General features: G+C 35.1%; 2 protein-coding genes across 3 annotated transcripts; both read left to right on the top strand.

Moving 5' to 3' along the window:
- The first annotated feature begins 882 nt into the window (after positions 1-882).
- On the top strand, positions 883-9,457 carry LOC114166834 (dentin sialophosphoprotein-like protein). The gene is made up of 12 exons (XM_028051694.2): positions 883-1,369; positions 1,957-2,183; positions 4,429-4,496; positions 4,768-4,842; positions 4,980-5,326; positions 5,434-5,502; positions 5,581-5,669; positions 5,775-7,940; positions 8,064-8,141; positions 8,245-8,356; positions 8,916-8,966; positions 9,055-9,457. Exons 1-12 carry the CDS (start codon positions 1,046-1,048, stop codon positions 9,100-9,102), a joined length of 3,654 nt encoding a protein of 1,217 aa, XP_027907495.1. The 5' UTR covers positions 883-1,045; the 3' UTR covers positions 9,103-9,457.
- Positions 9,458-10,416: 959 nt separating this feature from the next.
- LOC114166517 (Amino acid dehydrogenase family protein) lies at positions 10,417-23,190 on the top strand. Of its 2 annotated transcripts, none has more exons than XM_028051258.2 (16): positions 10,417-10,859; positions 11,343-11,947; positions 13,654-13,783; positions 13,888-14,089; positions 14,738-14,824; positions 14,896-14,955; positions 15,049-15,135; positions 16,757-16,828; positions 17,170-17,225; positions 17,555-17,640; positions 17,833-17,923; positions 18,013-18,170; positions 18,283-18,374; positions 19,087-19,167; positions 22,318-22,391; positions 22,685-23,190. In XM_028051258.2, the coding sequence occupies exons 2-16, from the start codon at positions 11,383-11,385 to the stop codon at positions 22,758-22,760; spliced, it is 1,917 nt and encodes a 638-aa protein (XP_027907059.1). In that variant the 5' UTR covers positions 10,417-10,859; positions 11,343-11,382; the 3' UTR covers positions 22,761-23,190. The 2 variants fall into 2 exon arrangements, with proteins under 2 accessions (XP_027907059.1, XP_027907060.1); XM_028051259.2 differs by lacking the exon at positions 10,417-10,859 and adding an exon at positions 10,966-11,201.
- Positions 23,191-24,132: the final 942 nt, after the last annotated feature.

The following is a 24,132-nucleotide window of genomic DNA, read 5'->3' on the forward strand; positions in this document are numbered from 1 at the left end:
CATTATTTTCAATCAATAATTAAAAAAAGAACAAAAATGAATCTAACCTTGTAGTTTGGTTCCTAGTTGTTCTGATAGTTCTCATCACTGTAACCTCTCCACATCGGCAAACAGGAGTTACACTTAATCCCCCTTCAGCCATCACCATGTGAGGAGACGCAACGATTTTGATTATCTGAACCTGAACATGTGCAAGACCTACATGAGTTAATGTGGAACATGCCTCACAATAACCAAGCCTAAATGAATTGATGAGAGGAACACAACAAACTGGGGACAATGCTTACAGGAATTGACAAGAGCAACAAAACCAAAAAGGAGAGAAAACATAATGAATTTAGGAACCCCAACAACATTTATTAGGGTTTCACATTTAACTTTTACAAAAATAGAATACCACTTACTGCTTATGCCACATCAACTGCACCCCGCTTTTAAAAGCTTAGACATATTAGTTCAATTTTGCCACCTCACTACTATCTTAACTATGTTTATTTAAATTAAACGGATATGACTAAATTGAGTCACTTTATAAGACATTATAACCAAATTGAAATAACGAAAAATTAGATGACCAATTTGATACTATTAAACAAATACAAAAACTACAAAAATAATTTAACCTTATTTTTTTTATTTAGTGAAACTATCTACTATATTTTTCCACTAAAGATAATTTTAAGAGATTTCATATTACATGAAGTATCCATATATATGACTTATACTTTCATAGTTTTCTTTTATTTTTATTCAATAAAAATGCAATTACAATGTTCGTAATTACAATGAAAGATGCAAACAAGTGAAATTTTGCCTCCCTACAAAAAGCAAATTAGGGTAAAAGAAGAAGGACATCATCCAATTGGTAGAGGCATTAGAGTGAGTGAAAGAAAGAAAAGAGTGAGAGAAAAATTGGAGATAAGAGATAAATTTGTATTATTATTTATTGCTGTGGTATTTTCATTTTTTTTTATCGCATAGTGGTGCGTTCTTCATCATCATCATAACATCTCGGAGGCGAAACAACGCAACTGGCAATCCCGACATGTACGGCGGCGGCGGCTCCTCCAAGATCGGCCGCGGCGCCCCCAACCGCCGCTCATTCCCTCCTCCTCCGGCGCCTCACCGTTCATCCGCTCCTGGACGGCGCCCCTCCCTTGGCGCATCCTCCCGCAACGCCGCGAAGGAGACGGCGTCGACGGCAGCGGTGGAGGAGACTTTCAGCCTGACATCCGGCAGCAACCCGCTTGCATTTTCGATGATCATACGGCTTGCACCCGACCTCGTGGAGGAGATCAGGCGCGTGGAGTCACAGGGCGGCACTGCGCGTATGAAGTTCGGCCCCAATCCTCACAATACAGGCGGAAACGTAACGCTTTACGCTCTACTTGTTTGGTTTTCAGCATTCGACTGGTTATTGCATCGAATCGAACGTTGAAGTGTTTGTTTATTCTTTTTTGTTGGCTGTTAGTTATGCTCATTTAAGTTTATTTGGAGTAAAAAAGCAAACGTTATGGAGAGTAATGGCAATATAGACTAGGGTAATCGCGTTTTCATAATTCAAAACAGAATTTGAATTTGAAATTATACGTCTATTTGTGAAATGTATGCATATTGTGAAATGTATGCATACTGTGAAGTTTTTGTGAAATTCATGCACGGAAATTGAATTTTACTGATTCTAAATCTGTATCAGCGTTACTTCATTTTGAACAGTGTTGTAATGATAGTCCTACTAGGAAGTCGGAGGGTCTGTTTGTTTACTTGTGTGTTTGTGTTCCTAATTTGCTACAGTTTGCAATGATATATGCTAAATCACCGACTTTTAAACTTACCAATGTTGTCTCTATTGGAGAGTGAAATCAGGTTACTTTTGTCTTCTGTTTCTGTGCTTTTGGGTTTTTTGTTAAGTTATTTCTGATTTGTAGTTTGGAATGAATGTTTTATTTGTGTCAGATTATAGATGTTGGTGGGAAGGAGTACAGGTTTACGTGGTCAAGGGAATTGGGTGACCTCTGTGATATTTACGAAGAGCGTAAGAGTGGTGAAGAAGGTAATGGTTTGCTTGTTGAATCTGGATGTGCCTGGCGCAAACTGAACGTGCAGCGTATCTTGGATGAGTCGACCAAGAATCATGTCAAAAGACGGTCAGAGGAAGCTGAACGCAAAATGAAGTCTCGCAAGTATGTAGCCACCATAATTGGGGATATTCCTTACTTTTTACCTCATGAACTTCATATTATGCGCTTATCCTTTGAAAACCTTGTCTTTTCAGTGATCTTTCGTATTTTTCCTTATTAATTTGTTATTGCTTGCATTTATAAGAAAATGCTCATGACACTTATGCTCAAAAAGAATAATATGTTTGTTCTATGGTATCTCGTGGAGCAATCTATTAAAGTATTTTCAGAATTTGAAGGTATGCAATAAAAGTCAATTGATACATAAAGTCAGCAATTCACTTTTTAGTGTAAAGTAAGCAATATCAATTATTGGTGGCAAATTAATGGTTGATGCTAGAGCCTCATGCATGATTAGTCGTGTGTCACTCTTATTCATTAGAGGGTCCAAGTCCAAATTTCAAACAACCACTAGGGTAATAGTATTGAAGCTAGAGTTTTGAACTTTTGTTGCTTAGTTTTTTGTAAGTCTTATCTATGCTTGCTACACCTTCTATTTCTTTCAGATTTCATTGCAATTTATTAAATAAAAGGAAATCGTAAGACGAGTTATGGGCTTTGATAGTAGATGTTATTGAGTTAGGGTTGGACTTAACTGGATCCTAAAATTGAGTTCATGAAGCAAGAATTACTCAACCCTTTATAAGGGGATATAAGGTTGACTCAGCTAAAAGTGAAAGGGAGGGAGGGAGGGATAGGTTCTAAGTTTGAGTCCTCCCACTAACAAAAACTAACATTAATAACTAATGTCTGCTGATAAAATAATTCAAGCATTTATAAGCTCCACAATGTTTATAAATATCCGTTACAACAACATTGTAGGGCTATTACATTAGGGATTCCTTGGATCCAAAATTATGATTCTGTGTTTGCTATTGTGGTTGTCATGGTCGCTGTGATTTTGGCATGCAACCTGATATTTGAACCACTGTGACCTCAACTCTTATGCGAGGCTATTTGCTATGTGGTATAGTAGATTATTGGTTTTTTTCCATTTTCTGTGCTCTGCAATACCTGTGAGTCAACTATAATAGATGTGAGATATCAACACACAGGCCTCATTTGGATTAGAATTTTGACATCTAAAGCGTGACGATTTATTGCACCACGTGACAAGGTAGATTCCACTAATAAAGCTGCAGGGCTAAGTAGATTTTTTTTTTTTAATATTGCCCTGGTAAAGCTGTCTGGTTAGGTAGAACTTTTGATAGTTAAAGGTTGCCCACTATCATATCTGTGATAGACTGCGGTACCATCTTGAATTTGGTTAGGTCTTACTCAACCTTAAAACCAAGAGTTGTGAGAATTGCCCTATCCTTTACAAGCTCTACATTATAAATGTCTATAGTGGATTGAATTTATATTATAGGCAAACAATATATGTGAGCATAGGGGGAACAGATTCTGGCCCAGTTTGCTATTTACTACACAGCAGTTCAGTTGTCTTGCAGCGCTCAGTTTGGTGGAGCTTCTAAATAATTTGTTGAACGGGAGCTTGAACCAAAATAATAGGGGTGAGGGAGGGAGAGTAATATAATTGTAGGTGTTGGACTGACTTTTGAGAGTCTTGAATCCCTGGAGTTTAGAGAGGTTTCATCATATCTTTTCTTCTCGGGTTTGCAGTCTTCTTGATTCTTGGTTCAGATCCAAGGATACGAGTTGATGTTAATCTGTCCATTTTCCTGCCCTTGTACTAATCAATTATGTAACGTTACGACATACAATGACACCAACATTCTATTAAAGCTTTATTTGCTTGAAATATGAGGAATGGTTTTCACATATTATTCTGTGATTCAGAATATTCAAGCTCTAATGTTAATATGTTGGCTAACCCTAATAAATGAGAAGGCAGGAAATATGGTTGTACAATATATTCTAATAATTACAAATACTTCTGGAACATGTACAGGAAACAGAAAATATTTTATCGTAAATTAGAGTACTTGCATAGTCTCAACTCAACATTTCTCTTAAAACAGTAAATGAACTTTAGTTGGCGTTATACTCAGCCAAATGTAACAGAGGTTCTTGGTCAGTATATACTCTATTTCTAATGTTAAAATCAATCAACTCATCTGTTTCTTTTTGTTTCTTTTCTAAATTGGTTGATTAGATTCTTCTTGTCATTCAATGAATTTTCTTCTTTTATTCCACAGTGATTGTTTATGGTGTATTCATCCTCTTCCCCCCTACCCTGTTTTCTTCTTTTGGCCAGTTTTTCATTTATTTGTGTTGTTTCCAACAGAGCCATTGTCTTAGAGCCAGGGAACCCGCCTATGAAAAGTCAGTTAAAGGCATTAGCAGCTGTTGAGGGTAACTTTTCTTTGTTTCTTGTATTTTTCTTTTGTTTCTTGTATTTTACAGTTTTATTTTTCCTGTAACACTTCCAGAGTATTGTTATTCTCTTATTTCATTGAGCTGAGTAAGTAGATTTTTTTTTTTTTTAATTTATATATTGAGCATGATTACATGGGTATCCCCACTATATTTTCTTCTGCCAAGGCTTTTTACTTTTACAGTCTTTATTTTAATAAAAATTATATTTAACTATTTTTCTAAATAGCCTTGTACCTCCCTTGTCCAGCTACATCATGGAAGAGTTACAATAAGAAGAAAGAGGCTGCTGCACTTAAGAAAAGAAAAGTGGAAACCCTTCAAGGTGATTGAAGTTTACATCTTTCCGACATAGTTTCAATCAATCTCGAGATAGCATCACTTACCAGTATTGAAACCTTCCTTATAAATTTCTGTTAGCTCATGTAATTTATCCGTAATGTATGGAATATTTTTTAATAGTTGGTGGACCCCCAAAATCTTCCCATAGATCTGGATTGACTTCTACTAATACCAATACCAAGGGCAGAAATTCCTCTCCTCTTCCATCTCCACCAGATCCTTTTGCTGTTCCTTCCTCCCCACCGGTAGTTGCAAATATGTCTAAGAGCTTTGAGGATGCTATGCCTGTACAAATGACAGGTAAACAAGATACTAATGTTCTCTCTGAGAAAGAAATCTCTACCAGGACAAACAATGCTGTGAGGAACACACCAGGAGGCAAGGGGCCTAATGGGTCTAAACCAGCAGATTTGCAGGGCATGCTAATTTCTCTTCTAAAGGATAAACCTAGTGGAATGACTTTGAAGGTGCTGTAGAGGGTCCATGAATTGATTCTTCTTAGGCTTATTTTTAATTTCTTTAACTTTGATTCATCTAATTTATCTTCCTAACTGCCTCCCCCTTTATTTTATAGGCTTTGGAGAAAGCTGTTGGAGACACACTTCCGAATTCCATAAAGAAAATTGAGCCAATAATAAAAAAGGTAAGTGGTGGGTTTTTTTGAGTCTATTGTTTTATGATACTCTTGTTGTCTAATATTTCATTTAATGTCGATGTTCAGATTGCAAAATATCAAGCTCCAGGAAGGTATATATTGAAACCGGAAGTGGATTTGGAAAGCTTAAATAAGCCTCAGATCGAAAGTGGAAGGTGCCTTTTATTTATTTTTAAAAAATTTTTAAATAGACCAGTACAACAAGTATCTCACTTTTGTGGGCCCCTTCGTGCATTTAAGGTCTATATTTTTTGTTACAGTTCTCCTGATGATAGTCACAGCCAGATGCCTACTCGTGAAGAGTTTCATGATCAGACATCAGCCCCACAGGGAGGATCTGAAGAAAAAGTTCCAAATGTTGATATGGAGGAAACGGTTAATGTAAAATCCAAAGTGGAAGAAGATACAAACAGTTTGGAAAAAATTGATGCCCAACATACTTCACCTGATATTCTTGGTGACAAAAAAGGTTCTGATCACAGTGAAGGCCAGGCAGGCAGCTCCAGTGATAGTAGCGACAGTGATAGTGACAGTGACAGCAGTGATAGTGGCACTGACAGTGGAAGCCACAGTAGGAGCAGAAGTCCTGCTGGATCAGGGAGCGGGAGTAGTAGTGAGAGTGAAAGTGATGCATCTTCTAGCAGCAAGGAGGGACTGGAGGGTTCAGATGAGGATGTAGATATTATGACTAGTGATGATGAAAAAGAGTCAAAACAAAAAGCCGAAGTCTCTGATCAAAGGATGCCCTTACCCATTCAAGGAAACTCTCCTGATGGAAGATCAATGCAGAATGAGGTTGATGAGAAGCAAGATGGTAATGAATCTGATCCAATTGAAATTGAAAAGGACTTACCTGAGGAACCGGAAGCTGAATTGGATCTACCTCCAGCTACCATTCCAAATAGAGGTGGAAAATATGCAGAAGAGGCAAGACCATTTTCAATTGACTATGAACAACTCCAGGAACGCCAAAATTATATAGGGAGTTTGTTTGATGAAAAAGAAAATGATGTTAAAGATAACTCTAGGCATGAACAGTCTGACAGCTCGGACAGGTTCTCTAAAGGTAAACATAAGAGGGTTTCTGATGTGAAGAATGTAGATGAGAAATCTGCAAAGAGGTTGAAAGCAGAAATGTCTCCCAGTATTGATGCGCAGACATTAAAAAATTCTCGGAACTTGTCTCCTTATGAATTTACTGAAGACATTGGTAAGGGACCTAGTGTACAAGTGTTGAACAGAGCTGACAGACAAGCGAATTTGAGTGTTGGCTTACAAAAGGGACCCAATCGAGCATTTCCTGGGAAATCTAGTTCAGATTTTCCACAAAAGTCCTCAGCTCAAACCCCTTTGGAAAACCCTTCCTACTCATGGGAAAAATCAGACAAACAAGGCGAAAGTGTAAGGCACAGCAAAAAACACTCAGCAAATGACTTCCCTGCCCGTGAAGCTTCTTCCGTGCAGAAAGATAAATCTCATAAAGATGCATCACATGAAGATATTAATGCCTCTGAGAAAAAGGTTTCAAGGAATCCCAGGGATGGTAGTAATGGAAGCAAAGAGCCACTATTTATGGATTCTTATTACCAAGAACAAGGTGAAATGGTTGGTAAATCAAGGGAACGCCGTCAAAGTTCACAGTCCCACTTGGGAACATCACCTAAGGAAAGCAACAGAATGATTCTTGATCAATCCCCTGTAACTAATGGGCAAGGTGTATCTCTTCAAAGAGAGCTTTCAGATTTGGAGTTGGGTGAACTTCGTGAGTCCACTCCAGATGAAACTCATGTTGCAAAGCAATTTGAACGAAAAGGTTCCTTTAAACAGTTGGAAAAGAAAGGAAACACGTCAGAGGATAGGAATTTGGATATCACTAGAGTAAAACCATCATTGAAGGCAAATTCAGATTCAGGAAAACAGTCCTCAGCCTTTGTAAATTCGGGTTTTCCCAGTAATTTGGACAGCACTTACAAAAAGAACTCAGATAATCATTTTGAGGATTCAACAAAATCTCGTTCTAGAGTTATGCAGACTCATTCACAACATTTGAAAGCTGATAATACAGAAGTTGGATCTCAAAACAAATTGGTAGAAACGAGTAGTAAATATAGAACTAATGAATCTGGAGTGAACCGAGATACTGACTTGGAAGGTCGCAGTGAAAGCAATAGAGGAATACCTGCAAATGCATCTAAACAACAAGACGGTAAAGGGGGAATAGTTTTCTACCCTGCAAAAGAAAGTAAAAGGCAAACATCTAATTCAGTGGAAGAGATCGCTGACGGAGGAAAGGATTCTGGGTTTGCTGATAGGAATCATAGTGATCAAAAGAAGAGAGAGTCATCTTCAGATGAAAATAGTTGCTCTTATTCAAAATACGAAAAGGATGAGCCTGAATTAAAGGGTCCGATAAGGAGTTTTTCTCAGTAAGCATCTTAAGCTTTTTCAATTACATTGTTGTTCGAGTAGTTCATGTTCTGATAGGGTACTCCTCGCCTTTGCACTTGCTCTTTTTGTCATCTGATATATTTTTTCCTATGCAATGGTAGATATAAAGAATATGTCGAGGAATTCCGTGACAAATATGAAAGTTACAATTCCTTGCACAAGATTTTGGATAGTTACAGGTAAATGCCCTTACAAATCAAGGTTTCATTGTTTCTTCTCTTAGACATTTAGTTTGATTACCTGTCTGATGTTCTGTTTAACACCGCTACCCATAATTTATAGGGACGAGTTTCAGAAACTGGGTGATGATTTAGAACATGCTAAAGCCAGGGATACGGATAGATATTATGACCTTCTGGGACAGCTGAAGGAATCCTTTCGACGTTGTGAACCGGTATGTTCTATTTTGCTCCATTCAATGGATGCAGTATTTTGTATAATTGTGGCAGAGAGTTGGACAAATCATGTTTAATACATCATTGTCTGCATTTAACAGTTTCTCAAAACACTGACACGCTTAAGCTTTTTCTATATAATCTCATTCATTTACCTTTCTGTTTTGGATGATATAGTGTTTGAAAATATTTGTACTCTCTAAATCACGCATACGATAATCTTGAAGGAATTTGTGTTTATTTAAAGTGATTGTACACGAGGAAATTAATACCCTAGTTGACGTGGATGTCTTTATCTGGTTAGTCTTATTATATTAAATGGCAACCTGTATTCCGTTAACAGCAGTGGTAACTGACTGCCAGTTCCCTAGTTCGACTTGATGTAATTTAGTTGAGTTTAACATTAAACTAATTAGTGATTTATCTTTTGCTTAATAAGAGTTTGTGTTTGGAATATTGAAGTTTTTTTTCCTCCTGGTGTTTCATCATTCATGTTGTATAGCTCTCCTTGTATATAGTAATATATCTTTTTAACTTGTGAGCATGATGGACTTGCAGAGACACAAAAGGTTGAAGAAAATATTTGTTGTTCTTCATTTGGAATTGGAGGTAATTATTTATCTTCTCTCATAATTGCTTAGTTTTATTGCTTCTTTGTACATGTTCCTAACGCTTCTTTGTTCTCGCTTTTTTGCAGAATATTAAACGAAGGATCACGGACTTTGCAAACTCGTATAATAAATGATGAGAGTGCAAGAGTTCTATATTGATGAAGGTTAAGAACTTTTGGGAGATACACGATGTGCAGTTTAGATGAATTTTTGTGTAGGTTGGGTATGCTCTTTTTCATACTATTTATTGGTAGAGCCATCTATCTGTGTATAAATGAAATTTTGTCTTTTTTGGTATTATAGCTATAGGTCTGCCATATTTTTTAGCTCAGGCTGTCCTTCCTTTTGTTTTTATGTATATTATTTTACTTAGAAAAAACAAAATCTGAAAGATTTATTAGTTTTAAAATTTTCAGAGGCAAAATGTAAACGAAATTTTTACATTAACTGAAATCGCAATATTCATTTTTGTAAAGACGTAATATTTAAGTCGTGGGTTAAGTATGATTCAAATTTTAATTACGAGCATAATTTGCTGCTGTTTTTCTTAGTTAAATTTCTGTTCGTATAATAATTTAAAGGGTCAAAAGATAAGAGTGATTAAATTGAAATTAAATTTTAGAATAACTAATCCAATCTAATTGCTTTTTTTTTTTCATCTTATTATCCAATGAACTCGCTATTTAATCCAACTTTGATTTGATACATTTCACTTTGAACAATTGTTTCTCCTAGAGGTGAAATTAGGTTTTTTATGAACTGTTAAAAACGTTGAAATGTGAGATTTGTTTAGTTAAAATAAAGTAGTGAAATTGACTAGCAATTTATAGTTCAAGGATTATTCTGTTATATTATTTATTTAAAAAAACAATTTAATCATTTTCTATATTTGATCGAAGATATAACAGCATTTGTTTTTTGTAGTTATATAAATCTTAAAAATTAATTTCATTCAATACCTTTTAGAAGTTTATTCATGTATGGAAGTATAATTTCTTTTATTCTTTTTCTCTTTTATTTCTCTACTTTTTATTTACCCACATAGATTAGGTTTCCACATTGAACTAGTTATAATATAGAATGCTCTCTCTATTTAATCATCTTAAAAAATGTTTTAGAAATTTTATGAATCATAATGTCTCAATAGTCTCTAACCTATAAAGTAAACTGTTCGTTAAAACATTTCACTCTTTTTCATTACAATTGGGAATACTTGGTCGGAAAATAACATCTGGGGCAGAGTTAAAAAATGATTTTGCTTATTTTAAAATAATTATTTTAGATATTCAATATTCTCATAAACCATGTGAAAATATTTATTAGTAATACAAATTTTGATTAAAATAAGAAAGTTATTTCACTAGAAAAAACATTTCTGAAAAAGGCATTTATGTACGAAAATTCTTTTACTTCGTATGAAGCAATGCATGCGGATTTTAAAAATTCATCCATGGCCGATCCAATTACGTGTGTCAATCTCCATTAAGACGGTCTCTACTTTCTTTTGGAATAACATCGCGATCGTGGCACTTTGCACACTGATGGATGATGATCACGCGCACAATCCACATCATATCACATCACATAACATCACCATCCATACATGATGATAATGATGATGGTGATGATGCGTATATCCTCGTCACTCCTCACTCGTCCCACTCTCTTTGGTTTCTGAAATTCCCAGCAAAAGAAACAGTCCCAGAAACAATCATCAAACTCCCAACTACGTTTTTGTTCCACTCATCATCCCACTCCACTCTCCAACCTCAATTTCGAATAAAAGATTCTTTCTTTCACTGTTTCAAACTCGCTGTTTGATCTCACTCCAACCACGAGATGCTCAAAAGTTGCGCCTTTTGAGTCTGTCACTTTCGTTAAATTCCTGAAGGTATTTGAGTTCGGTGGTCATTTTCAACTTCTTAGTATTTCTGCAAATTTAATTATCATTTGTGGGTCTTTGGCGAAAAAAGGTTTTTTTTTTTTCTCCATCACTTTTGGAGTTTGTGGGCTATTGCCTTTTGTATTTGTGAGGTTTCTGAGGTTCATGCTGTTCCTTGGGGTTTTAAAGATTGTCAATTCAAATGGTTGAGGGAGGTTTTGAGTGAGTTTGTTAAATGTTGCCTGATTACAAGAAATGATGTTCATATTTGGGATTTTTGAGTTAATTGCGGTTTGTAGAGGTGAAGACTGGCCCAGACAGTACCACTGTTTTGATTTCTTTGCGTTGTAGGTTAGTTGTTGTTGTGGGTCTAATCCAACTCAATTGTGCAATGCAGTGTAGCATATTGTTATCCTGTAAATGAGTTTTTGTTGTTTGATCCATTAACTCTTAAATAGGTAAATTGGTGATTTGATGTATTTGTTTTGACAGAAAGCAAATAATTTTTAGTTCGAGAGGGCTGTCATGCTGAATGTTGTTGCCTATGAGTGGAGTAATAGGGATGAATTCTTCAATGGATGATATGACTTTGATTCAGCAAAGCCAGCGACATCACTTGGTTGTGAGAGAGCTTGGTGAGGAGATTGATTTGGAGATTGGACCTGGGGAGGATGACCCTTCATTTGGTAATGGTGCTCTAATTGGTGCACCAATGCGGGAATCTTCTGCTGAAGAACATGGTGAGAGCAAGCAGATGGGGATGGTTTCTCAAATTCGTAATGATTCTCAAGATATGTCCAAGAACCAACAGGTGAAAAGGAAGAAGAAGGTTGTCAAAAGATGGAGAGAAGAATGGGCAGACACCTATAAATGGGCTTATGTTGATGTGAAGGAAGGGACACCTAGGATTTTCTGCTCTGTCTGCAGGGAGTATGGCCGGAAGCATAGAAGAAATCCTTATGGGAATGAGGGCAGCCGAAACATGCAGATGAGTGCCCTGGAAGAACACAATAATAGTTTGCTTCACAAAGAGGCTCTACGTCTTCAAATGGCCTCCAAAGATAAAATTGTGGTTGACAAGCCTATTTATGTAAAAGGTTGGCCATCTCAGAATGCTGCAATAACTGTTATGTACAGATAATACTTTTATTCTTTTCAAATTATAATGGTTGTATATTCTGCTTTGTAATAGTTGACTTGAATCATCTGTTGTGCCCTTCCCCTATTCATTTTATTTTCTGGTCATAGTTTTATAAAAAATATATTTGTTAGTTGTGTTTCAAAATAGATGCATTCAATCAATTACATAGGATAATAAGAATATGCTTCACTTCTGCATTCAACATTTCAAATGATCTTTAGTTCATGAAGTGCAAGCATTATGTTGTTTGTTAGATATTGTAAACTACTATGCTACTTCCTTTAGTGGTTAAACTACTGAGTGATTTCAAAGCATCCTATGGCATACAACCCTTTTATTAATTTTATTTTGTTCCATCCACTGGTTTAATGGTTGCTTTACAAAACTTAGTTTCCCTAGACACTTTTAATTTCAAATGCTTGCTTTCTCCTTTTCTTACCGAATAATATAATATTAGTTTTAGATTTTGTTTACAACTGTATCTGTATGCTGACTGTATCCTGGAGTTGTATGTTGTTAGCTTAAAAACATGGTATGTGCACACTCATTCTGTTAGCCAAGAGAATTAACCAGCAGATCAGTTTAACTGTTTAGTTAGTTGCTCAACTGTACTGTTACAACTGAACTACAGCTGCAACAGTATACCATACACAGTTTCCTTTTATATTCGGAGCTGTGGTCAGACAATAGGGTTATTTCATTTTCTACTAGAAACGGAATAGACCATTTTCAGACTCTCTCTCAACTTTTTCTCTTGGGTTCATCTCCTTTTCTCTTACTGTTTCCTCCTTTCATATAGTGCTGTATTAGAGGATCTGGTTCTTAATCCCTGACCTCAGTGTAAATGATACATATAATTTTAGTTCTTTTTTCTCTTTACCATATATATCTAACAATCAAGATTGTATTATCGTTATTACGATATGTTTCTTCTCATTTTTTCTTCTGAGTGATATAGTTTTTATTTACGGTTGAAGTAGTCAGTTTCTTGAGATGAGTATATGGAATTAATTAGAAGTAATCTTGATATCTGACAATCAAGGAGTGTTAACAATCAAGATTTGTATTGTCTAACAATTAAGATTTGTATTGTCTAACTATTAAGATTTGTATTATCGTTAATATGGTAAATTTCAGCTCATTTATGTTGTTCTGAGTGCTAGAATTTGTATTTTACAGTTGACATAATCAATTTCTTGAAATGGGTATACGTTGGTTATCTGCATACTAAATAATACGTGGAATTTTATCAGGCATCATCTTGATATCTGACAATCAAGATTTGTATTATATTATTATGGTAAATTTCAGCTCGTTTCTGCTGTTCTGAGTGTTAGAATTTGTGTTAGAATTTGTATTTTTCTGTTGATAGTCAATTTCTTGAAATGAGTATATGTTCGTTATCCACACACCGAATAATATGGTATTGATTAGAAGTAATCTTGATATCTGACAATCAAGATTTGTGTTATCACTACCATGGTAAATTTCAGCTCATTTCTGTTGTGCTGTGTGATAGAGTTTGTTTTAGAGTTGACAATCAATTTCTTGAAAAATATTGGTTATCTACATGCGGAATAATATATAGAATTGATTAGAAGTAATATTTCTTATAAACATGCTTATGTTCTTGAGTATTGTCTAACAATTCTATAATTGAAGTTGCCATGTCAAAAACGGCTGGATCAATTCTTGAAGCTACTCTGAAAAGGGACCCTCATGAGGTTGAATTCATTCAGGCAGTCCAGGAGGCAGTTCAAGCCCTTGAAAGAGTCATAGCAAAAAACTCTCGGTATGTTTTATTCAAATGGTTATAATTTTATATTTGTTTATACACAAATGATAAAGACAATGCTTTAGTATTGGATTCTTCTCACCAATATTCTCACGTTTCAGTTATGTTAACATCATGGAGCGCTTGTTGGAACCTGAAAGAGTGATTGTTTTTAGGGTTTCTTGGGTGGATGATAGGGGCGTGACTCATGTAAATCGGGGCTTTAGGGTACAATATAACCAGTCAATGGGTCCATGTAGGGGTGGTATTCGTTTTCACCCATCAATGAATTTAAGTGTTGCCAAGTTCCTTGGTTTTGAACAGGTATTATGAGTAATTTTGGTATACATATAATACATTATTTCTCATGACTAATGACTTAACTTCTGTAGAATTTATTCTATTTTAATACTATCATTTTTTCCATGACTTGGAAGCAATTTATGCTTCTTTTGCTATTTGTCTACCACAAAAATGCAAAGCGTAAACGATTTTGTTAGTCAATTATATTTGGGAGATATGTTATGCACTTACTTTTTTCATTTCATTAGCATGGTATAGCCACCTTTTTCTTTTTTATTATCTTTTAATATTGAATGTGATGTCACTGGTAGGACTGTTTGATAGTAGTCTGTTTTTTCTTTCCTTCTTTTGAAAGGAGAATATATACATTAAAATGTGGCAAAATAAATATTAAGGATTGAAATGTTTCTAACATGCCTTTATCTTGTGTGATCTATGTACATTTTGTAAGGAAACACAATGGTTGAGACAGAAAACCTTTATTCACTCAAAATACTAACTATACAATGTCTTGAGTTTGGTTGAGAAAGGATGTATATACAGCCTTTATTTGTTTAAATTTGACAAATATACAGAGAGTCACATATTGGGAAAAGTTAAGAACCTAGATTCTGAGCTTGACTTCTGTGTTGGACCACTTTATAGTTTATATGACATCCTTCTCTACAGACTTTAAAGAATGCCTTATCACCATACAAATTGGGAGGAGCAGCTGGTGGGAGTGATTTTGATCCAAAAGGAAAAAGTGATAATGAGGTGAATTTTCAACTTATTCAACTCGTTCTCTGCTCAATTAGTTTTCTAATGACTAATTGTTACTTTGATAGATTATGCGATTTTGCCAAAGTTTCATGAGTGAGATGTATCGCTACTTGGGACCTGACAAGGTAACTAAAAGCACACTTTTCTTCATTATCGATTTAACTTTTTCACATTCAAGGCCTATTTCATGAATTATTGTTGAGATGGATGTCTATTAGGACCTTCCATCCGAGGAAATGGGTGTTGGCACTCGAGAAATGGGGTATCTTTTTGGACAGTATAGACGTCTAGCTGGTCATTTTCAGGTAATTCATTCATACACTCTCAAATCCTAACTATTTGGTAGAAACATTAATAATTTACTTTTTTCTTATGTATTCCCCCCTGCATGCTTATCCCTCAGATCCGAGTTCCTTGATGCACTTTTTGTATTAACATTTATATAATAAATCTTAATGACCAATAAAAAATTGAATAGATAAGTAAGCCTTATTTTCTACATATTTTGTAATTTCATAATCTCTTTAGTCGATAGCTTATTACCTTTGAAGCAAAATGACGTACAAGTCCAAGCAGCAGAAAATATCATTATGAAAATAAAGAAATATTAGAAGTAACCCTTGTAAATAACCCTTTCCCTCTGGATTCCAAAGTCAAGCTCCTCACACAGAGATAATTCTCTTGTTCTGACTAATAGAAGCTTCCCTAAAACACTGATTCTTCCCGCTCACCCCACTTTGATATTCTTTATCCCACATGTATTTCCCCTTATCCAGTAACTATCTCAATACTGAGCATCCTCATACTTTTCTTATCCTTTCTTGCCTCTCTTCAAATATATATGCCAAATATTGGGCCCACTTGTATTTTCCTTTTGTCTATCCTGTCATACATGATGTAGATTGGGTTTACATTTTTTTTCCCTATTTCTTTCTCATCCTTTAGAGGACCAGTAGAAGTTCTAATGGGCTGGGTTGGGTATGCATGAAGAAGATCTTCAGAAGCCCCTGCTGGCTGAGTAGATATGGTGGTGGATAGCCTAACCACTAGAGATGAATAAAATATTAGAGTCAAAACCATCGAGAAGGGTTAATTTATAGACATGATTTATGATACAACCAACTTTACAACATTGTTTGATCCATGTAACTTATTCCCCGTTATTACTGAAAACTCCCTATTGTGGCACAATAGTAATGTGTGGTGTTCCAGGAATCACGACTATGACCTGAAGCCTTTATCCCAGAAATTTATTGTCATTGTTGCCACAACTGTTGATGTAAAGAAAAACCCTCACTACCACCGTTTCTGATGCTGGTGTTTCTTTTACAAGAACTGTTACATTTCTGTTCTGATAAGATAAGAACAAACATGAGACATAACAGCACTGCAGGCAAAGAGCACTCAATCTAGCTTTCTCTATCCTCCATCTATGAAATTGACATTGGTCTTTTATTTTTCTTCTGTCTTCTAAGTTCTAATTGGAGTCTTTACCTCTTTACATATTTCTTTTATTTTTCAACTTGTGTGGTTATTATGTTGTGTGTTTCAACTATTAGTTATAATTCCTTAATATTTTAATTACAAATTATATTTAAATATTTAAAATAACATTTGTCTTTCTATGTGCTATCCCATATGGTGATTTTGGGACTGGATGCTCTTCTCTTCTATCCGAAATTGACAACTATGGACTTAATTGCCAAATCTAACAGTAAAAGAACTGGTTGTTTTTTGCCTTTATGGGCTTGGGATCATTGCTTTACTTTGCAGAAAAGAATGTTACATATCTTGAACTGAAACATCATGTATAGTGCTACTTGTAACATGTCTAATCAGTTTACAAACATGTTAGCATTTGTGGCAGAAAAGAAAACTGTTTTTCTTTTGCTGGCTATTTTTCATGTGTATGCCTTACTTATGCAGGGAAGTTTTACAGGGCCAAGAATATTTTGGTCTGGTTCCAGTCTTCGACCTGAAGCTACTGGCTACGGTCTGGTAATTTCAATATTTAATTCTTATTCTCTGTGGATGCATGGTTAGATGTGAAAATTTGAGTGATTAAGTATGAAACGTAACCCATGTAGCCTTTCATTTTCTGTCCCTTTATGTTTTGGTATTTGTGTATGAGATAACCTTTTATGGCAGGTCGTGTCAATTTCTTGTGCATATATTCAATAAAAAAATAAGACTAATCCCTAACCATTATTGACTAAAATCTTTTCAGAATAAAGGGCATGTAACATACAAGAGCATTCTGTCCAAGATCATCATAAAAGGTTCTCTGCATCTATTGTTTCAAGTAATTAAATTAACAAATTTGGCATGTCCTTCTGCAGGTTTTCTTTGCCCAGCTCATGCTTGCTGACATGAATAAAGAACTTAAAGGACTAAGGTTTCTATTTAAATTTAGACCATTTCATAAACACTGTTGCTACTGACGTTCAATCTTAGTGCTTCTAACTTTCTGACCATCATTATTTTTATAATTAAGTATCCTTACGAGGATATAAATCTTTTATTTTCACGTTGATATAATATTCTTTTCTTGAATTCAAAATTCCAACAATATTAGAGACTTGGAAACTCCCATTTTCAGTAATTTCTTTTGCTAACTTGTTAGTTTTTTTAAGACAATTATGTATTGTGAAATTTGTTACTTTGATTTCACTCATTCATGTTACTGAAATACTTTTATAAATTATAATTTATAATTTCTTGTAGATGTGTTGTGAGTGGTTCTGGAAAGATCGCAATGCATGTTTTAGAAAAGCTAATTGCTTATGGTGCTCTTCCTATTTCAGTATCAGGTAATATCGTTTTTTTATGAATATAGGGGGTTACTGCATGTACTAGGAGGCTGTCTGTATTATTTTATTTTAGAAAAAATGAAATTTTATGCTTGGTAAATAAGTCTAAGATTCTCACTGTCTTATAACTTTGAGTACCTTTGTGTATCCTGTCTCTTCAAGGAGTACTTTTTTAACAAATGCATTTGTCAGATTCCAGAGGGTATTTGTTTGATGAAGATGGATTTGACTACATGAAAATATCATTTTTGAGAGACATCAAAGCTCAGCAAAGAAGCTTGCGGTTTGTATCATTTCTCTTGTTTGTTTATGCTTTTTGCTTACGATTTTATATAATTTTACTGTCCTTGTTCATAAATTGACAATATGTAGGGACTATTCAAAAACCTATGCTCGGTCCAAATATTACGATGAAGCAAAGCCATGGAATGAAAGGTGTGATGTTGCATTTGCTTGTGCTTCACAGAATGAAATTAATCAATCTGATGCCATTAATTTGGTCAATTCAGGTTGTCGTGTACTAGTTGAAGGTAGTTGTTCTCTTAAGATGCAAATGCAATACTGTCCCCATGCTGCCCCCGCCTCCACTTCCTTCTTCCTCATTTCAACTAGTGGAATTGACTTGTTGAATTTGAATCCTAGGTTCAAACATGCCGTGTACTCCTGAGGCAGTTCATATTTTGAAGAAGGCTAGTGTTCTCATTGCTCCTGCAATGGCTGCTGGTGCTGGAGGGGTGGGTTTTTTGCTTTTGTTTTCCTATGTATATTGCATACATATTCCCACCGTAATCACAGTGACATTAATGATTGTGCTAGTGTTGGTGGTTAGAGCCACCTTAACTGAATATGTAAACACTTTAACTGAAAATGTATATTATATCCACCTTAACTGAAAATATTGATGCAAAGATAGTTATGTATTATAATAGGTTTATTAAACTTTCATTATATGCAAATATTTAGTGGTTACTTGTGAAATTGATGAGCACGAGGCTTGGTTCGATGATAAGTTTACGACCTATGGTCATTGGTTAGTCATGGAAGCACCCTCTCTCTGTCCATCAGAGTTTGTGTTTATTTGACTTTCTTGAAACCCTACAATGGTGAGGTGCACTTCTTGTCTTTTTAAACTAATAATCATTGACCTGAACGTTTCACTTGACTGTGATTTAGCACCACAAAGCAGTCAATTGACTTGATACCCTTATGGACTACTATTAGAATCTCTTGTTAAGCCATGTCTGAATAGGCTCATTTTGAGCGTTTTTCATTTCACCACATAAAAAGTCAGATTGAAACCGTGATCATGATGTATAGGATTGGTTAAAATCATTTAATTGGTTTTATTTTCAATTGATGACAGATTCAATTTGAAATCAATATTAGCTATGACATTTGTGTGGGTCTTTCTTAAATCTTCTCTTCTCCATGCTAACTTGCTTGCAGGTTGTGGCTGGAGAACTTGAACTGAATCATGAATGCAGTTTGATGCACTGGTCACCGGAGGACTTTGAATCTAAATTGCAGGTAGTTTGGTGAAATCAATTGCTCTCACAAATTATATAGTTTTCTTAACATTTGTGGTTTATTCACCCCAAAAAATCAGTTTTTAAAGTAAGGCTTGCCAAATCATATATTTAGTCAATGTAGAATCTCTAATATACCCACTCATGTTGAGAATTGACACCTCAAGCATGAGACTAGGTATTTACATTTTTAATGAATTGTAATGGTTGCTAGATTTGGTGTTGTCTAGTTGTATGTTGTTCTTATTGACTTTATTCACCTCTTGTTGTTGTTGTTTATTCATACAATACACAATACAATTTATAGACTCACATTTTCTGACCGTTGTACTCTTAACGGCAATAAACAACTATAAATGGCTAACTTATTAATTACCCAGACTCCAACAGCTAGTGCATTAACTACCCACAACAGCTAGTTTCTTACAATGACTAGTTACCCATAATGGCTAATACATTTAAGTTTATTAAAAACCCAACAAAACTCTCCCGTAAATTTAAATGTTTCTTTTATTCTCCGTCTTCGTTCCTTTATTCTTTATCCCGGCTTTCCATGATCAATAACTCTTCTCACATTGTACTTGTCCCTTTCATGAATAGTTAAGTTCTTCACTTTCTTCAGTGCTGCCTTCGCTTTCACTTTGTACTTCGCTTTCCCTGTGGCTAACTTGTTCTTTGCTCTCTCAATTTTTGCATTCTTAGTGGCAGACTTGTTCTTCTCATTGTCCGACTTGTTACTCATTGGGTTCTTTGTCTTTGTGGCCGACTTGTCGTTAACTGAGTTCTTGTCAATAGGTCGACTTCCTTTTGAAAGATCAGATCACACCCACGTATTGTTGTGCTCAATCTCCTCATCCATTTCAAGTCGCCACTTCTCATCTTGCACCTCCAGTGCAGCTCTCAGATCCTTCTCAACTTGCAACTGTTCTTGCAAACTTGAAACATTTTGTTCAAGTTTCAAGCGCCACTTTTGCAAAGTCCGTTTCCTTCTCTCTACGCTTGCTTGTAGAATTGAATTGTCTCTAAACTCCTTTTCAATTCTCTGTTGCAAAGGAGGAGCTACTTGAGCTTTTCACATGCTCCATTGAGCTATCTGAGTACTCTACTTGCTCCATCAACTTAACCGAGCTATGTAGGCGCCCTACCAAGTTAATTGAGCTAGCCTCATGCTCACCATATTGTCCGGGGTATCTACATGCTCCACCACCTTGTATGGGCTATTTGCATGTCTCACCATCCTTATGCAACCTACTTGGTTGTCTTGCCAAGCTATTCACGCTACTCGATTGTCTTGTTGAGTTATCAACTCTACTCAGCCTTCTTGCTGAATTCTCCATGCTACTCGGTCTTCTTGCCGAATTCTCCACTTGCTTATGCTCAAACCCCGAGCTACGCGCCATCATCAACAATGTCGCTTCTTCTTTTCCTTCTTTTGTGAGATTAATCGTCTCTTCTTTTCTACTCTCAAATTGACAATCTTTTGCAAAATGTCCGACCTTACCACAATTGAAACACTTGCCTGAGTAACAGTCCTTCGCATAATGGCCACACTTGCCACACTTGAAGCACTCAACATGAGTTGCTCGATCGACCTCCTCTCCATGGACCTCGTCCTTTTCCGTGCCAATTTTGTTGACTGGACTGTTCTTTCTTTTCTTGTCCTCAGCTTTGACCACTAGGATTGCTTCCTATACCTCCTCGGTATTGTCCTCTACCTTGAGTGGTCTGAGCCTCTCCCTTCATTTGAAGTAGTTTATCAAGTGGCTCCGCCTTCTTCTTCTTCTTCCGCTGCTCATGTGCCTCAAGTGACCCAACAAGCTCTTCAACCGTGAGCGTTGATAGGTCCTTGGACTCTTCAATCGTGCAAACCACGTTCTCAAAATCATCTGTCAATGACCTCAAAATCTTCTCCACAACTCGGCTAGCGGGCAACGTCTCTCCATTTCTAGCAAGTTGGTTCGCCACGGTTTCAACCTGAGTTATGTACTCGGGTACTCCTTCTATCTCTTTCATCCTCATGCTTTCTAATTCACCCTTGAGTGTTTGATGTAGCACCTACTTCACTCAGTCATCCCCCTTATACGCCTTCTCCAATATGTCCCACGTTTCTTTTGAAGATTTAGCACTTGCAACCTTCTCAAAGCTAGTCTCGTCCACAGCTTGGTACATGATGTACAAAACTGCCTTGTCCTTCTCACGTGCGTATTTCAGCACTTTCAACTGGGCATTTGACCAACCTGTAGTGTTGGTTGGTATATCGAAACCATCTTCAACCACCTCCAAATTTTCTTGGGAGCCAAGAAGAGCCTTCATTTTTAGACTCCAATTGTCATAGTTGACTGTCTTTGTCAACTTGGGTAGGGAGACACTATTTGTAAGACTGGCCATTTCACTCTTTTTTTCAAACACTAAAACACTTGAGCTCTCTAGCTCTCTTTTTTTTTTTCAAACACTCAAGCTCTCTAGCTCTTTTCTCAGACACTCAAGCTAACTGGCTCTTGATACCACTTTGTAGACAATCAACCTCACTTATGAAAAAACTTTATTCACCTCTTGTTGTTATTTATTCATACAATACACAATACAATATATAGACTCACATTTTCTGACCGTTGTACTCTCAACGACAATAAACGACTATAAATGGCTATAAACAGCTAACTTATTAACTACCTAGATTCCAACGGTTAGTGCATTAACTACCCACAACAGCTAGTTTCTTACAACGGCTAGTTACCCATAATGGCTAATATGTTTAAGTTTATTAAAAACCCAACACCTATTCCATTTAACTTATCTCATTCTTAAGTTTTTTGAAAAGAATGATACAATATCCCTAAAATAAGTTATGTTTCTTCTTTGCAGAGGAATACATTTCTTCTTTTAGTTACTCATGTTTAGTTAACAATTTTTCTTTCACACTTCAGTGAACTTTTTTAAGGAAATCCTAAATCGGCTGCCTCAATGCTTAGAATGTGACTTGTATATCTGTTGCACAACTTCACTTAATATAAATTAGTTTAAACTGAAATCTGATATGACACTAAATGTAGTTGGTTTTAAATTGAAATCTTACATGCATAAACGGCTTAAAAGTTACAACTTTATGTCAACTTCTGTCTTCAAATTCACTAAATGTTTCCTGGGGCAGGATGCAATGAAGCAGACTTATCAGAGAGCTATCAAAGCTGCAACTGATTTTGGTTATCAAAAGGAAAGTCCCGAGTAAGTGCTTTCTTCATTAACCTTAGAACAACAATGAAGGCTACTATACTACATAAACTTTAATTCCCAGAATTAACACTCCCCGGTATAAATAAACATAGCAGATATGTGTCTGAGATGCAGTGTTTTTCTATTGTAAAAAAACTTAAAACACCTATTAGCCATCCTTGTATTACTCTTTTATCCGAAAAAGTAAAATAAAACTTTTAATGGCAACTATAGATTCTTGTGAGTGTTGTTTCCTTTAATGGATTTGTTTGAATGAACATTTGAATTGTCTTCTAAATTTTCAGGGCTCTGGTGCATGGAGCAGTCATATCTGCCTTTCTAACCATTGCTCAAGCCATGACTGATCAAGGCTCTGTATAGAAGTTCATATTGCAAAGTTTTGAATGCATCCAAATGCTGATAGCACCGTGGTTGAAGATCTGCATTCACTGAATAATCCAAATCATTGCTGCTGCTAGTGTCAAATTGTCAATGCTAGGATGGCACTATTGCCAAAGCATATTTCCTTGAAAAATATATAAGAAAGATTAAGCTTAGAAAAGAAAGATATTTAGAGGATCATATTTAGTTTAACAATCTTTGTTGTTCCCAACAAAAAGGAGAAAGTGTCCTTAGCTTATTGAACTTGAGATTATAAATAAAAAGGTTAGCATTGAAATTGAATATGCTTTCTTGTTTAGAAGTCTTTCTGCCAATGTGAGAAAATCAGTCAATGGAGATTGATCCAAATGAGAAGGATGAACACATGTATTATACACATTATATAATGTAAGAAATATTTAATTATTAACCAGTTCCTTGCTAATTATATTTTTAAAGTTAAATTATCATTCAGAAGACTTGGTCGTGGACATATATCAGGATATTGGGTGGTTAAAAAAAATCATATAAACTAAAAATAAGTGGTATTCATGGTAAAAAAAAAAATCGAAGTCATAGTGTATGAGTTTAACTAAAAGTTAATACATAATAAAATTTCATATTTTAAATATTCTATGAAAATTCCAATGTGATATATAACATAGCTTTTATTAATATGATGTGGGATGATGACAATATTATAATTTTTTTTAACGAAATTTCATTATTATCAAATCAAAGTTCCTGTGAAGTATGATATGTATTTTTAGCTTTTTCTAGATAGCAAATTTTATAATGTTAAAAATTAAAATATGATAAATAAAATCTACATTCCATCTCTTCGAGCGCATTAATTATAGAACGTCTTGTCAAGATAAATTTTGGAACTTAAAAAAAGTCGTACATATTTTTTCATGGCACAATTTCTTTAATGAATGATTTTCAATAAGTTTTAATTAATGAAAGAGTAAATTAAAAATATTATGCTGGATATCATGTTCCTAAAACTGCAACTAATTAATTATTTTTTTTAAAAAGTTACCATAAAAATATCGTTTTGATATATTCATGGGTCATAATAACTTGAAATCATTTTAGATAATTTCTTTCAATAAAATTAAAATAGGAACCTTGCATTTTAAGGAATACAATACTTAGTTCACAGCGACCTTTTATGCTCACATTTTAAAACGAAAACAAAAATCGACTATTTTCATTAAAATTTTTATAAAAGTAATACTTTTAAGTAAAAGTAAATTAATTTTTCTTACTTTGAAGATAAATTAATTTATTTTAAATGAAAAATATTGCTCTATAATAAATAAAAGCATTGAAAATTTAAATAATGTGAAAAAAGTATATGTGAAAATCA

This window comes from Vigna unguiculata, chromosome 10, assembly GCF_037176805.1.
Source record: "Vigna unguiculata cultivar grain cowpea cultivar isolate G323 ecotype 2 chromosome 10, ASM3717680v1, whole genome shotgun sequence".
In the NCBI taxonomy this organism is placed as follows: Eukaryota; Viridiplantae; Streptophyta; class Magnoliopsida; order Fabales; family Fabaceae; genus Vigna; species Vigna unguiculata.